Source organism: Salvelinus sp. IW2-2015, linkage group LG18, assembly GCF_002910315.2.
Source record: "Salvelinus sp. IW2-2015 linkage group LG18, ASM291031v2, whole genome shotgun sequence".
Taxonomy (NCBI): Eukaryota; Metazoa; Chordata; class Actinopteri; order Salmoniformes; family Salmonidae; genus Salvelinus; species Salvelinus sp. IW2-2015.
The window spans coordinates 39,644,435-39,659,561 of NC_036858.1; the positions used below are offsets into that span (position 1 = coordinate 39,644,435).

The 15,127-nt window shown below is 42.8% G+C and overlaps 1 protein-coding gene across 1 annotated transcript in view; it reads left to right on the forward strand.

The window, feature by feature from the left end:
- LOC111978430 (transcription factor COE3-like) overlaps positions 1–12,225 on the forward strand; it is a 71,678-nt gene extending 59,453 nt beyond the window's left edge. Inside the window, 2 exon segments of the mRNA XM_024008496.3 lie at positions 12,090–12,134; positions 12,137–12,225. Coding sequence (XP_023864264.1) covers positions 12,090–12,134; positions 12,137–12,210 — 119 coding nt within the window. The 3' untranslated portion in view covers positions 12,211–12,225.
- Positions 12,226–15,127: the final 2,902 nt, after the last annotated feature.

The following is a 15,127-nucleotide window of genomic DNA, read 5'->3' on the forward strand; positions in this document are numbered from 1 at the left end:
TTGTTGGGTTAGTATTCTGGACCACCTCCAAAACTAATAATTCACTCAGAGGATGTGAGTACCACGTAGTGTACGTCAATAATCCTGCATGCATCGAGTATGTTCAATCACGGAAACACCAGCTACGGAGACACATAATGCTACACAACTTCAGAGGATGCTTTATTAAGCTATGTAGCTAGCAATGTATTTATCACGGTGGCCATCATTTTATTATCAGTAACACAACAATTTCTTCATAATCCACATGCAGCCGTTTTTATCTCAATATCGTATATTTCTGGATAACAATTAAGTACCTTACTGTGATTGTTTTAAATTAAAATGGTCAAAAATAAACAACAATAGCTTCTTAGCGAAGAGTAATTTCTCAAGCAAGATTTTTGCTTGGACTGTCTGGGAGTGGTCTGAGTGGGGAGGGGAAAACTGAAAATTTGCTTTTATTGGCAGAGAGGTTTGGAACTCTCTTTCTTATTGGTCTATTAACTAATCACCTCACCAGGCAGGCCAAAACTCCATCCCACCAAAACAGGCTGAAATGTCAGGTGGTCTTTTCAAACTGCTCTTACACTAAAAGGGCATTATCATAATTTTCACAATTTCACAGTATTATTCCAACCTCATAGTGTGGAAATGCATATAAAACACAGAGAAATCATATGTTTGATTGCAATGGACCTTTAATGTATCAAAGTTTACAGCATTGCTCTACCTTAGGGTAAGGACATGGTGTATTATTGTCTCATGGATGTGGTTTGTGCTGTAACTGATCCATGTATTGGTTATCCATTGGTCAGGGTGGCCAGAGGATCAAACTGTCAGCAAGGTTGTAGAAAATCAAAGGGAGACAGGTCCAGCTGTCCTTAGGTCAATACTTCACACTTTATTAAGCACTGCATAAAGGATCTGTGTGTTTTCCTAAAGGGCTTTTATAAAGGGTCCTCTTGGTGACTTCAATTGAGTAAATCTATGTGATTGCTTTTTTACTTTAACGTTACAGTAGATGACACCCGTGCAAAAGAGTAAACTATCAGTAAAAAGTATCAGTAACTTTGAAACTCTAATTGCATCAGTTTCTATCTTGACTTGATTTCTATGACAGCTACCCTCCCAGGACCCATATGGAGACCCTTAGTGATATGAAGTGCTAGCACTGCTGCTAACACACTCAGCTACTATTTATCCTAATCAGTGACATCCCTATACCCGGGATTGTGTTCAAATGAACCCCTACCTCGCCCCAGAAATCACACATTTACTGGGACCCCATTTGTCATGAGTAAATTGAGGGTCACTACACTTCGCCTGTATCCTCTAGTGGGGATCCGGGACATGCATCATAATGTTAGGAGAGAATGACTGGCAAAGAGTAGCTGTCATACATTTGTCAGTGGGAATGGAACATTATTTGCTAATTTCCCAAGCTGGGAAGTGACAGGGTGCTTCATCTTCAGACCTTTGGTGACCAGCTTGGTTTCTGGGCTATTAGTACAAGTCAAGTGTTTTATTTTTTTCCTCCCTATAAGGCTGACTGTAACGAGAACCATTTTTCCGACCTCACAGAGGGCTGCTATTTAACACACTGGGTCTGGGTGAAGGATTTTGGATGATGCTGCTGCTGATGCCCCATACAGTGAGCGTCTCTTGCCAGATTTGGGTTGAGGCTAGACATCCTTGGAGGCTGATGAATCACAAAGTTTTCTTGTCAAGGTGACAGTATTGACTCCACTGCACCAGAATCGGACAACATGGGTATAAGGTAGTCATTCATCAACATAAGGACAAAGGGGTCATGGGGGATTCACTCAATACTGTTAGAGACCAAGAAATGTCAGTCTGGTAGGGGATGGAAACGGAAGGTGTTAATACTGTATATATTCTGCAAGTAGTAATGCTATCCTATACCACTTGCAAAACTCACGATTATGAACATTTATTTTGAGGGTTAATATTTACTGTGATGATCATCAAGATCCTATGCATTGTAAATGTACTGCTGTGCATATTGATGTGTACCTTGACTGACCACTTTATCCTCACTCAGCTGGGCAGAGATACAAAGAGATCTTCAAATCTCAAATGAAACCCTTTGCCCCACTGCAAGCAGAAATAGTTGGCTCTTGACAAAAAAAAAATGCAGTTCAGTACAAATGGACTCCTTTATCAAAGCACATCAGTCCAGGCCTTGTGCTGTTCAGTCTGTGTATCGGGCCTAACCCTACAGCTCCCCTCCGCCCTTCAGCCGAGACGCTCTTTGAAGTTCCGGATTTGGCGCAGATCAGATACAGAGCTTCCTCACGATTTCCTTCCCTGCAGGGCAGGGTTTGGTAGCAGCTAGTCAGGGATGGGGTGTGGCCTAGACACACTATAAGATACGCTGTAATCAAGACATTCACAGAGGTATGTAAACAGATCTGTTTAAGAGGGTCTTTCAATGGGATCTCTTTTAGTGTAAGGGCGTAGTGCACTGTAATATAAATGTTGTATGAATAGCGACCTATAGCTCATGTCCCAGTACCTGTCTCCCAGTCTGTCTTTCTCATTACATGCCTGGTATTCAGCTCTAGCTCCTCCGGAGTGACTGAGACACTTGTCACCTACTTAGACAGGCTCAGGCAGAAAGCCTTTGTGAGCGTGTGCAGATAGCGTCAAGGATTGAGGAGGAAGGTCCTTTCGTCCAATTAGAGGGTTGACGTGACACACACTCTACCACTCCCCACTGTCAAGCAGTTTGTCAGGTAGACTTTGAGGAGTGCACAATGACATTATATATTTCACATAGTGGAATAATTAAGAGARCTGGGAAATCCAGCTATGGAAAATTGATTGAAATAAGTGACAGCTTTTAAGCCATTGCATAGCATCAGTACAGGGGTGTTTCTCTATAAGAATGAAAGGACTATACATTTATTTGGATTTAATTGTATTTAATTGGCACCACTTGATGTTCAACTGTATTATTACGTGTGTTTGGTAATGGTACGCCATATGGGTAGTCCCCACTAAGGCACAGTATTAGTCTGTGCAGCAAAAAAGATAGATGGGAAGGAAGGAGGCTCTTGATAGATGAGGATCTCTCCTCCCTCCCCTCCGTGCCCCATTTCCACTATGTTCCACACCCAACGGCCTTTAAAAGAACTCCCATCCCCCTATTCCCCATCCCCTTTCTCCCCCCAGCCCTACCTCCACCGCCTGTGATTGAAATTCATCGGCAAGTTTATTGAGAAATGAATGAGAGAGGCTGCATGGTATTGACTTTGAGAGGAAAACACAACTCATCTTGAATGAGGGGGAAAATGCGGCCGTAATTTAGCTGTCATCGATTGGGCCCCGTCCGTGTATTGATCTTCATTTTACAATATGAATTTGCGCCTGCAATCAGCTGTGAGGTGAGGCCATTTGATTTCAGTTGGACGGTAATGTGTGAAAGTCCCCCTCTACGTCCTTAGAGGAGTGGGACACTCACTTTAGATGTCATTGAAGGGAAGAGAAGAGGTGTTCTCACCCATTTCCAATACAGAGATAAAGGGAATTTCAAAAGTATGATAATTGTGAACTGATACAGTACATCACTCCCATTTAACCTGTGTTAATTACATTTGATCTGTTGCAGAAGCAATATCTGGTGGAATTGTAACTTGTTTTTTTCCCGTTGTCTGTATCGGATCAAAGTTCATGAAATTTCAATGAACATTGATTTCTCTCTATTGATTAATCTTAACTACAGATCTTTTGAAGTGTGAATTTTCTGATCAACCTGAGACTGGAGATGGAATCACTCAGCGATAGCTTGGATTGGATGGAGAGAACATGGTCAGTGGTAAATGCACTGCTTTGGTTTGCGTGGGTTTGCCGTGAGTTACGATTGGTTGGTTTGGTCTGAAGGTGGGTTCTGCCTGCATGCTTCTTTTAGGTCTGTCTCCACAGCGGACATCGATATTGCTGAACATCATGACCTCTATATGTCTCCCAGAGTGCGCTCATGTTGTCCCTGCAGCTTTCATCACCTGTTTCCATTCATCCGTTTACTTTCAATAACCCCTGAGTGACACTGGCTTTTTTCCCTCCCTGTTTGACGCTATTGACGTCAGTGAGAGGATGTCATTTCCTGTGGTGATAACGATACTATGTGTGACCCATATCGGTGCTGCATTTTTTAAGATGATCTCAGGTGCCCATGAGGCTTGAGTTGGACACTCTCACAAGTTCAAAATCACTGACACTTGAATGAACTTCACCCCATTCTGTTTATCTGCTCCCCTTCCAACTCCCTCTCCACCTCAGTATAATTTGTGTTGGGGGAAAGAAAAAATGCTCAGTGGTGTAGGAGGAGTGGAGATAAGCTCCAAGCAGTTAAGTATAATTAGCGAAAGTAATAGCTGGCAAATGGCAACAAGGCTAGTTTTTATCTCCTGTTAGTTTTTATCTCCTGGAAAGATAGATTTATCATAATAACCAATAATGGCTGGCAGGAATGCAAGCACTCTGTGCACGCTTCCATTCAAGCCTTCAGACTTGAGAAGGWACCATTTCCCTTCACTTTACTGCTTTGCTCAAGCATTTCCCCCTGCTACTGCCTGTTACTGCAGGCAAATACAGTACATGACTTCAGTACACTGCCACATACTGAGAGCATGCAGGCGTATTGTCATGTAAGCGTTTTCATCTGCCAACGACGGCCATGTTACATTGTTCCTTTAGAGCGGTTACTCATGTCCTATTTCTAGAGGACACGGAGAAGGAGTAGTAGACCGTGCTCTGACGCCTGTTCGGCTGTCCACTCTGCATTTTAAGCAAAGACACTGGGCTTGGAGCCTTCTGGAGTGAATGTGTTAGGAGCATGAACGGATGTGCACATCCCAGGGAGAGGAATTCCGTTGAAATCCTGCCGTACATTGTGTGTGTGTGTGTGTGGTGCTTGAAATGGGAATTGATATGGCCACAGCTGCACACCAAGTCTAGGCATTCCATTTTTTGTTGTTCTGAAATATGACCGTTCAGTCAATAGAGTGAGGAAATTACTGAGATACACATAAAGTTTCCACTCAGCTTGCATTCAAAGAATTAACTCAGCTGGTATTAATTTTTTTTTTAATCATGTGCATCCTATTCAAAAAGTGATGGTAATTTTGCTCCTTCAGCTGTCAGCTATACATCAAATAAAACGATGAAATGATTGATACTATTTTATTTTATTTATGTTGTTAAATTCTAAACGTTTTATTATACATTCAAAACAATTATAGCGTCTCATAAGTGATGAGGAAAATATTAAGTTGTAGTATTTGAACTAAACAAGTCAAGTGATTCAAACTTGTTCAGAAGAAGAGAGGAGAAAATGTTATTAGTCTATATCATTCACTCCTTTTTTTCTCACTCTTTATTCCTGGTGAAGTATACAAATTCAATCATATTAAATTACTGAAAGAAAGTTTCCAAACAGAAGGATTCCAAAGAATGAACTCTGCTGTGCATCTATTTTTTAATCATGTTCATAGCTAAAGTGACCGTAATTTTGCTCCTTCAGCTGTCAAATTAAAAATGATTAGCATTACTTTGTTTCATTATGTGGATTACATGATACACATTTTGTTATAAACAATTTACAAAACAATTATAGCTTCTCATAAGTGAGGAGAAAATTTTTATGTTTAAGTAATTGAGCTGAGCAAGTGAAGTGTTTCAAGCTGAACTTCAACTAGTTTAGAAGAGAAAATGCTATTAGTCTATCATTCAGTCTTTCTCCTCTCTCTTTCTTTATTCTCTCTTTTTATTCCTGGCGAAATATTCAAATGCAGCCCCTGCCTTACCTCGCTGTGTCTCTTTCTCTCTAATTATCAATGAGGTCAGTAAGCAAAATGGGTAAGAAGCCAGAAGATCAATACAAATTATCCCTGAGCAAACCAGTGCTGACAGTTTGAATTGCAGCATATGTTTACCCAAAATCAGGCAATTTATCTTCATATCAGCCGAGTAATGCAGCAGGGGTGAGAGGTCAGACAATCTCTCCACCTCATAATTACCCGCCTCTAAAACAGGAAAGTGGTATTGATTGGCCGCGGGCCGGGAAGCGGGCGTGACTGGAACGTGCCAGTGCCTTCCCCCTCCCCAGCCAGACTCCCCACCCAGAACAGGATTTATGGGATGTGTGTGGAGGGTTTCATGTTTCCTCACTGTGGCTGAGAATCTTCACGGGGGGCCAGCTCCCCTTCCTACACTCCTCCCGCCCTGCTCTCCTRCTTAGCTACCTCTCACAACAGTGCACTGCGCTGGTAAAATATGGAGATGAAGCTCATGTTGGCATTTATGGTGACAGTCCAAGGGCATCGTAGAGTTCAGAGCTACAATATTAAAGGGTTAGAACACGGTGGTGGGAAGAGATGAGTAAGTGAAGGTAGGATATAAAGTTTGGAGGTGTTTGAGGGAGTATAGTGGCAAGTGTATGAGTGGTGTATAATAACACTGTCCTCAAGTTTGATTGTTAAGCAAGGGGTGAGAGGTCAGACAATCTCTCCACCTCATAATTACCCGCCTCTACAATTGTGTGAAGTTGTCCTTTGGGTGGTGGATTTTCTTTTATACACACAGGTTAACTGTTGAGTGTTAAAACCCCAGCACCGTTTCAGTTCTTGACACAAACRGATGCGCCTGGCACCTACAACCATACCCCGTTCAAAGGCACTTAAATATTTTGTCTTGCCCATTCACCCTCTCAATGGCACACGTACACGATCCATGTCTCAATTGTCTCAAGGCTTAAGAATCCTTCTTTCACCGGTCTCCTTCATCTCCACTGATTGAAGTGGATTTAACAGGTGACAGCTATGATCCCTTATTGATTTCACCTGGATTCCCCTGGTCAGTCTATGTTATAGAAAGAGCAGGCTTCATAATGTTTTGTACACTCAGTGTGCGCCGTCATCAGCCCTTATAGGATTATTGACAGTGTCTGTGTRCGTCTCTGTGTGTACACGGTCCAACTACAGAACTGTCAACTCATCAACTGACAGCACCGTTTAGCACTAACGCAAGTCTCCATCAGCTGTCAACGTCATTTGCATGAAATCGATAGCAGATGGGGGTCTGTGCCACCAATTTCATTATGCAGGGTTGTTGCAAAGATCATCTCCATGATAGATGAGATGGTGACACGTCGACATGCACTTCTCATGGCCCAGAGTTGCACCCCAATCACAGTACCATGAGACATGCTTTAATCCTCTTCTTAAAGKGCAAGAGAGAAAGAGACATCTTGTTTACTATCTTTGGTATTTGATGCTCACTTTCTAGGTCCCCTTTCCGTTTGAAAACATTTAGTGTTTTCAAACAGAAATGATAGAGAATTCAAAATCAATTACGTTTAATGTGTATGCCATATCCAAATGTTAAAAAACGTGTGCAGTGCATTCTGTTTTTCAAACTATTTCAGGCTGCATTACTTCAGGATAATTGTAAATGTAAATACTTCCAAAATACACATCACATACCGCTGCTTTATTACCTGGGTCTTGTGGTGTAGCTACTGTATCTATACTCAGCATGCCCGGCAGCGGTGTTGTGTGTAGTGTGTTGTGTATTGTGTGTGTTTGTGTAGTGTGTAGTTTGTGGTGTTGGACAGGAGAGCGTGATGTATCACCCTGCGAGAGCCTACTGACAGCCTGTGATGATGGATGGCCTGATTATGGAGTGCTTTTTACACATACACAATTTACATCACACTGAGCAGCGGGGTCTGGCAGGGCTACAACACACACACCTGAACGCGTCTTGCTGTTTGTAGTGTGTTGTGTGTTGTGTATTGTGCGTGTGTTTGTGTAGTGTGTAGTTTGTAGTGTCTTGCGGTGTGCACATATAGATGGGGGAAGGAAATAACAAAAGAAATATGGCAAAATCATGACGTTCCCTCACAAAGAAAATGGCGTTCCCTCATGTTCTGAAGCCGACCTTTGGTGTTCCGGGATGCATGATAAGATGTCAAATCAGATTTCCAGGAGTGTATGTTGAGTGTCATGTGGTGCGTTTGATTGTTGGGAGTTCACTTTATGTGGATCAGCCTGAAAACGTCATCCTGGCATGTTTTTGCAAAAAAGTTAAATGTCACAGTAGCTGACGTTTTTCTCAATACATTGCAGTCAAAGGGAAAATATGTGTGTCACAGTAGTTGACGTTTTTCTCAATACATTGCAGTCAATGGGAAAAGATGAGAGTCACAGTGTTGACATTTTTCTCAGTACATTGCAGTCAAWGTGAAATGATGAGTGTCACAGGGTTGACATTTTTCTCAATACATTGCAGTCAATGGGAAAAGCTGAGTGTCACATGGTTGACATATTTCTCTGTACATTGCAGTCAATGGGAAAAGCTGAGTGTCACATGGTTGACATATTTCTCTGTACATTGCAGTCAATGGGAAAATATGAGTGTCACAGGGGTGATGTTTATGTCAATACATAGCAACCAATGAGAAAAATTAACCGATTGAATCTTATGCCAATAAACAGTAGTCAATGCGAAAGGATGAGTATCACAGGGTTGACGTTTATATCGATACAGTGCAGTCAATGGGAAAAGATGAGTGTCACAGGGGTGATGCCCAAGTGAATAAATTGAATTCAATGGGGGAAGATTAACATCACAATATGGATGCATAGAGAAAGGCATCACAGACACTCCCTCCCTCCCTCCTTCTGTATCTTCTATCTCTTTCTCTGTACTCTACATATTATCTTTCTCTCGTTCCCCCTCCCTCCATTCTATCTCATTCCTTCTTTCCCTCCTCCCTCTAATCTATTTCTCTCCCTCTACCTTCTGTCTCTCCCTCCTGTCTCTCCCACCTCCACTTCTCTCTCCACTTTCCCAATTCCACAGACAGGATATTGATGTATAGATATGTATTGGGGCATAACTCAGTACATCGCATTCAAAACAAAAAAGTTGGTGAAAGAGCTGCAATGGGCAAATTGGTCAAAGACAGACAGACAGACAGACAGACAGACAGATCCACAGACAGACAGGCAGGCAGGCAGGCAGGCAGGCAGGCAGGCAGGCAGGCAGGCAGGCAGGCAGGCAGGCAGGCAGACAGACAGGCAGGCAGGCAGGCAGGCAGGCAGGCAGGCAGGCAGGCAGGCAGGCAGGCAGGCAGGCAGGCAGACAGACAGACATAAACTCACAGACAGACAGACAGAGATATCCACTCACAGACAGACACACAAACAGAGAGATATTTAAACTCACAGACAGGCAGAGATGGAGGCAGGCAGGCAAGCAGGCAGACAAACTCTAAACTCAACCCTAAACTTAACCCTAACCATAGCTTCATGTCCACATCCCAGCTCAACCCTAACCATAGCCATAACTCTAACCCTAGACCTCTACATCTTGGCTCAGCTCTTGGAGTTAGGGTTGATTGACTTCGACAGAAGGGTTGAGCCAAGATATGGAGATGAAGTGAGGGTTAAGGTTAGGGTTATGGTTAGGGTCATTGTTAGAGTTAGGGTTGAGCCGGGAGTTCATATTAAGCTAAGGTAAGGATTAGGGTTAGGGTTGAGGCTAGGTTTCGGGATGAGCCAGGATATGGACCTGAAGCTAAAGTTAGGGTTACGGTTAGGGTTGAGCTGGGAGTGAACATGAAGCTAGGGGTTCAGGTTAGGGCCTAGACATAACCCTAACGTTAACCGGCAAGGGGGGGGGGTAACAGATAGTTTTGCTCTAGGACGCCCACAGGCCTCACAAGACTCATCTGAAGGTATATATGGAGACTGTTTAGTGCCAAAAATAAGGGGTAAAAAAATAAATTACTCCTGATCTTATATCTCGCAGATATAGGACAGAAACTTCAGAAGAAAAGTTCCTTTCGATTTTCTGGGGGGGAATATCTGTTGTTCAATTGAATGAATCTGTTATTCAATGCCTTTGTATGGGCTAAAAGCAGTAAAGCCTTTTCTTTTAATATATTTTCGGGGGGATACTTCAAGGTGTCTTAAAATTCTAAATCAAATAGCTAAATGATCCTTGGTATGACCTTCTTAAAACAATTCCATATATCTTAGGTCAATCCATCCTAACACATGTTTTGATTGATCTGAAACTGTCTGTCTGTCTGTCTGTCTGTCTGTCTGTCTGTCTGTCTGTCTGTCTGTCTGTCTGTCTGTCTGTCTGTCTGTCTGTCTGTCTGTGTCTGTCTGTCTGTCTGTCTGTCTGTCTGTCTGTCTGTCTGTGTCTGTCTGTCTGTCTTGTCTGCTGTCTGTCTGTCTGTGGGAGAAAAGAGGGAGAGAGGAGGAAGAGGCAGAGAGAGAGCGACGAGAGGAGGGATGTAGGGAAAGAAGGACAAGAGAATGAAGGGGAGGAGAGAGAGTGAAGGGAGAGATGAGGGAGGGGGGAGAGGGGCGAGAGGGAGGGAAATGGTGAAGGAGGGAGGGGGAGAACAAGGAAGGAGGGGAGAGAGAGTCAACAGACTGACAGAGGTGGGAGAGAGAGGTGGAGAAAGTGTGGAGAGGAGGGAGAGGCAGGGAAAGAGGAGGGAGATAGAATGGAGGGGGGAGGGAAAGAGAGAAGGGGAGAGTGAGGGAATGGAGAGAGAGAGAGAGAAGAGAAGGTGAAGGAAGGATAGAAGGATAGGGAGAAAGATTTGAGAGAGAGATAAGGAAAGAAGGAGGCAGAGGTAATGGAAGGGGGAGGGGGAGAGGGAGGTGGGGGGTGAAAGAAGAGGGGAGGGAGAAAGAAGAGAAATGGGGGGTAAATAGGAGGTAGAGAGTGAGAGAGAGACAAACATTAGATAAACAAGAAAAATGTAAATCCTGTGACACTCATCTTTTCCCATTGACAGCAATGTATTGAGAACAATTACTGCAATGTATTACTAAAACGTCAACCCTGTGACTCATTCTTTCCCATTGACTGCAATGTACTGAGAAAAACATCAACCCTGTGACACTCATCTTTTCCCATTGACTGCAATGTACTGAGAAAAAACATCAACCCTGTGACACTCATCTTTTCCCATTGACTGCAATGTATTGAGAAAACATCAGCTATTGATGACATTTGACCTTTTTGCAAAAACGTGCCAGAATGACATTTTCCTATGATATCATGTTGGTAGTGCACACTGCACAGCCTGTACCATTGATCAGTAGCCTGTACTAGTGTGTGTGTGTGTGTGTCTGCCGGCGCCAGTGCCTTCCTGGTCTGTGTGTCAGTGGCGCTGGCTGTACGTGTGGCGTTAGCCTTCATGTTCTCTCGTGTTCAGCAGGTTGGACAAGCCTTGCTGCGTTAATGCAAATTACATGCTGAGTAATGAGTGATGGGCCAAATTACAGGCTGAACAATGAATAGAGGTAGGCAGCTCTTATTAGTCTCCACAGAAAGCCATTGATTTATGAGGCACTGCCACGCTCGTCTGAGTTACTCTCCTGAAAATGATATCTACATTGAGAAGTGATGTTCTCTATTAAGTCGTTCCTTCTCCCTCCCTCCCTCCTACCTTCCCCTTGGCCTACGGGTGTACATGATTGTTTAGAATCAGCGAGAGTTGTAAGGAAGCCTTAAATTACCCATTATGACTGTCAGACATCAACCGCCTTAGTCTTACACAAGTCTGACTTATGATTCATTTACTTTGTGCCTCTGATTACTAGCCCAATACGGCTCGCTGCTCCAGATTACTTATTGAGGGGTGGGTGAGATTGATCGCTCTGTGTGATCTGCTGCAGTATTTCAGCAGAGCAGCGGTGTACAGTAGGTGGAGCGCTGGAGTGACAGCAACTCACGCTAGATCAATTTCTGGACTTTCACAGATTATTAAAGCTCGGTTAGATTAACACACCCCACTATGTCATTTGCTCTCAGTATTTCCGTGAAGATAAAAAGAGTTGGGCCCTGTAAGAGATATGAGACCTGCTCTAGACTGATGTACTGCATCATGTCATCATGGCTATTTTGCTAAATGAGAATTTAACTGGATGCAGGGGTTTGTGACACTTGTGATAGAGTTTTCATGCTAGCTGTTGTGCATTGCAGACATTGGTTGACAGAGCTGTTATTTCACTTCACTTCACATTGTCTAACAATTGGGATTTTTTTTTGGTCAGCCCTCAATGAGCCAACCATCGACTATGGGTTCCAGAGGCTGCAGAAGTCATCCCCAGGCACCCGGGTGACCCCGAGAGGTTACCAAAGGTCAGTGTTATGTCTCATCTTCACAGAAATTGACATTACAACACCATATAGACACAACAAACGACACCATACACACACCACAGCTGCTAACCCAACAGCAGCATCAAAGACCAAGAAACAAAACAACATCAAAAGAAGATCGAACTTTTGAACCAAACAGAAATACAGTACACACACACACACACACACACTGGTGCGTCCATGTAGCATTGATTTGGGAATGTATTTGTTTAGTAAGAGGAGAGAGAGGGAGGCAGGCGGGTGGTAAACTTTCTGTGTGGCAAAATAGCTCAATCAGACGTCTTTCCCTCCAGTAGTCTGTGGAGATGATAATCTCCTGGTCGTCTGGGCCGTCATTACCCCGCTCATGTTTTCCCTTTCGTTCTCCACAGCTCCATTTGGTTTAATCTGTGTTTACATGACTCTACGCTCGTAAACCCCCCAGTCTTAGTGTGGCTAAAAGGCCAGAGCGACACATTATTATGCGTTAGGTCTCACTGTTTTCTTAGAACCAGTAAAGGAGTTGAAAGGCTCTTGATTCCCACATGCTTGTGACACATATCCGGTAGCCTGCCATTTTGGCATTTTTCAACATGAAAACAAAGCCACATATTTCAGCCATTCTTTGATTCTCTACTATTTCTATTTCCTCTGATAAAATCTATTACTGGGCTCATCTGATTGCGACCCTGCTAGTTCCCATTCGGTATAAGTGGCATTCCATATGTCGTCAAATGTAATATTATGACTGATTAGTTTGCACAGACTCCCTTGGCACGCAGTAAATTGGTGACCAACTCAGAGTTTTAATAATACCATAAAGCCTTTTAAGACCTTATCTATTAAAGCCCAGCATGCAACACTGCAATATCATTAACGTCCAACGGACAATTTAATAAAGACCAGGCTGTTGGGTGTAGTATGGACGACTGGGCAAAGTCAATAGGAAGATATACGACATCGCAGCCAGCAGTCTCTGGTGCACTATATGAAGTGTTTCAATTGAAGTTTGGTCCCCGTAGAGACTCAAAACAACACCTGGACATGAAATGTAACTCTAATTTCAACAGTACATTTGTAAGACCAAAGGAAAGGTTCACTTAGCTTTTATGGCTGCAAGTCTCCCTGCCCTGGGTCTCTCTGTCTCACACACTCAATTTAGTCAGTACATCTCTGTAAAATTTGCAATTTGAACATAACAAGGAATATTGTGATGCATACTTTTATTACAGCATACATTTTTTCTTCTTGGAGAACAAAATACGTTTTGGCGATAAAACACATTTTGACTCAATCTGAGATGAGTTTCCTCAGTGTGCTTACTTAAAGCAGGGTCTCCCCCCAGCCCTCACATGGACCAATCTCAGAGTGAGATGAAACCCTGCACTTCCAATAAATAATATAAATATTTGATTTGCTCTCTAATGGACCCAAATATGGGGTTCAGGGGGCCATGTAAATGATTCTACAGAGTGATTCATCATTGTTAAGCTTGCCATCTGAGGGTCGCCTCGAGGGGTCAACAGCACACTGCCAATATACAAGCCTCAGGGTGGATGGCATGTACATTTGGAACAAGAAGGGAGACGGCGTGAAGAGAACAGCCATTACGGGCTGCAGGTGAGGCGGAAAGACTCTATAAAAAGGAGATAAAGCTGGAGGAGGCGAAGTATGCATTAGCAGAAAGGCAAATCGACACCGGGCCCCCCTCCTCAATGACTTCACCCTCCAGTTGATAATATTACGGCGCTATTGATTTCCACCATCCTTTTCCCCAGGACCAGTAAGACAAGTGGTAATTGTGAGGAGACAGAAAGCCAATATGGGCGTGCTCATGGATTGCAAGGGATGCACGCTAATATTGTTGCTACACTGAGAAAAAAGGGGAAGGTGCTCTGATTGAAGTTTACCTRGTAATTTTAAGACAACATTGCAGATGACAAACTGACCCTATGGGAGAAGCAGCGATAAAAAAAATCCAATGCAGAGTCCAGAGTGAATATGAAAGTAATAAGTGTGAGCAGTCAAGTGATGCAAAAGGAGATTGCTTTGCGGGCATGGCGTTAAGTGAACAGAGACTTCGGAATTCACCCTCCTTTTTAAGATCTTGTTATAAAACAATTTTCGATTCATCATATGAAGAAGACAATTTATAATACCATTTTGTGCCCTGTGGCAGTAATGGACAAATAGACTGGATGTCACACTGTACCACACTCAATTTCTCCTTTCTTCTGTAACAAATTAGATTAATTACTCAATTAAAAGCAGAAAAGCAATATTGTTTTATTATTAAGTTGATTGCATTCCTTCTCTCTTTGTTTTCCAAAATAAACACAAACCTATTCTTTTCCAATTCTTTGTGTAATCCACAAGCAGAAAACAAATATTACAAATATGTTCATGTGAAGCAATTACCAATGTTTTTAAATGAATGTCTATTCTACATCTAATGGCCCTATCCTTCTGAATGTATTCAGGCTAGAGCTAGCACGCTAATTGCCTTATATTTTTATAATGATATTAACACTCAAAGCTACATAACCTGGGCCCCATTTTATTAACTGTGATAACATCAATAGAAATACGAAGATCATCTATGGGCAAAACAACGAAGATCATCTATGGGCTTTAATTGTTTTCAATTTAACATGGTGCTCTGATATGTCTGTCTCCATGACAAGAATGGCAATTACATTATATATCCAGATTTACATGGAAATGCCCCAGAACACCATTCGATGCTAATCGTATTCACAGCGTGAGCCGATATGCGTGAAAGTGTCTCGTCGGAAACAAAACAAACTCTGTGGTTGATTGGGTACCACACTTCCCATCATCCTGGGATGTGACTAGGCCACCACTTAAGCATAGCCCTGCGAGTGAGCTTGGTTAGTTAAGACGCCACGCGGTAAACGACAGATTAAGGATGAGAGGCAATATCGTTTTC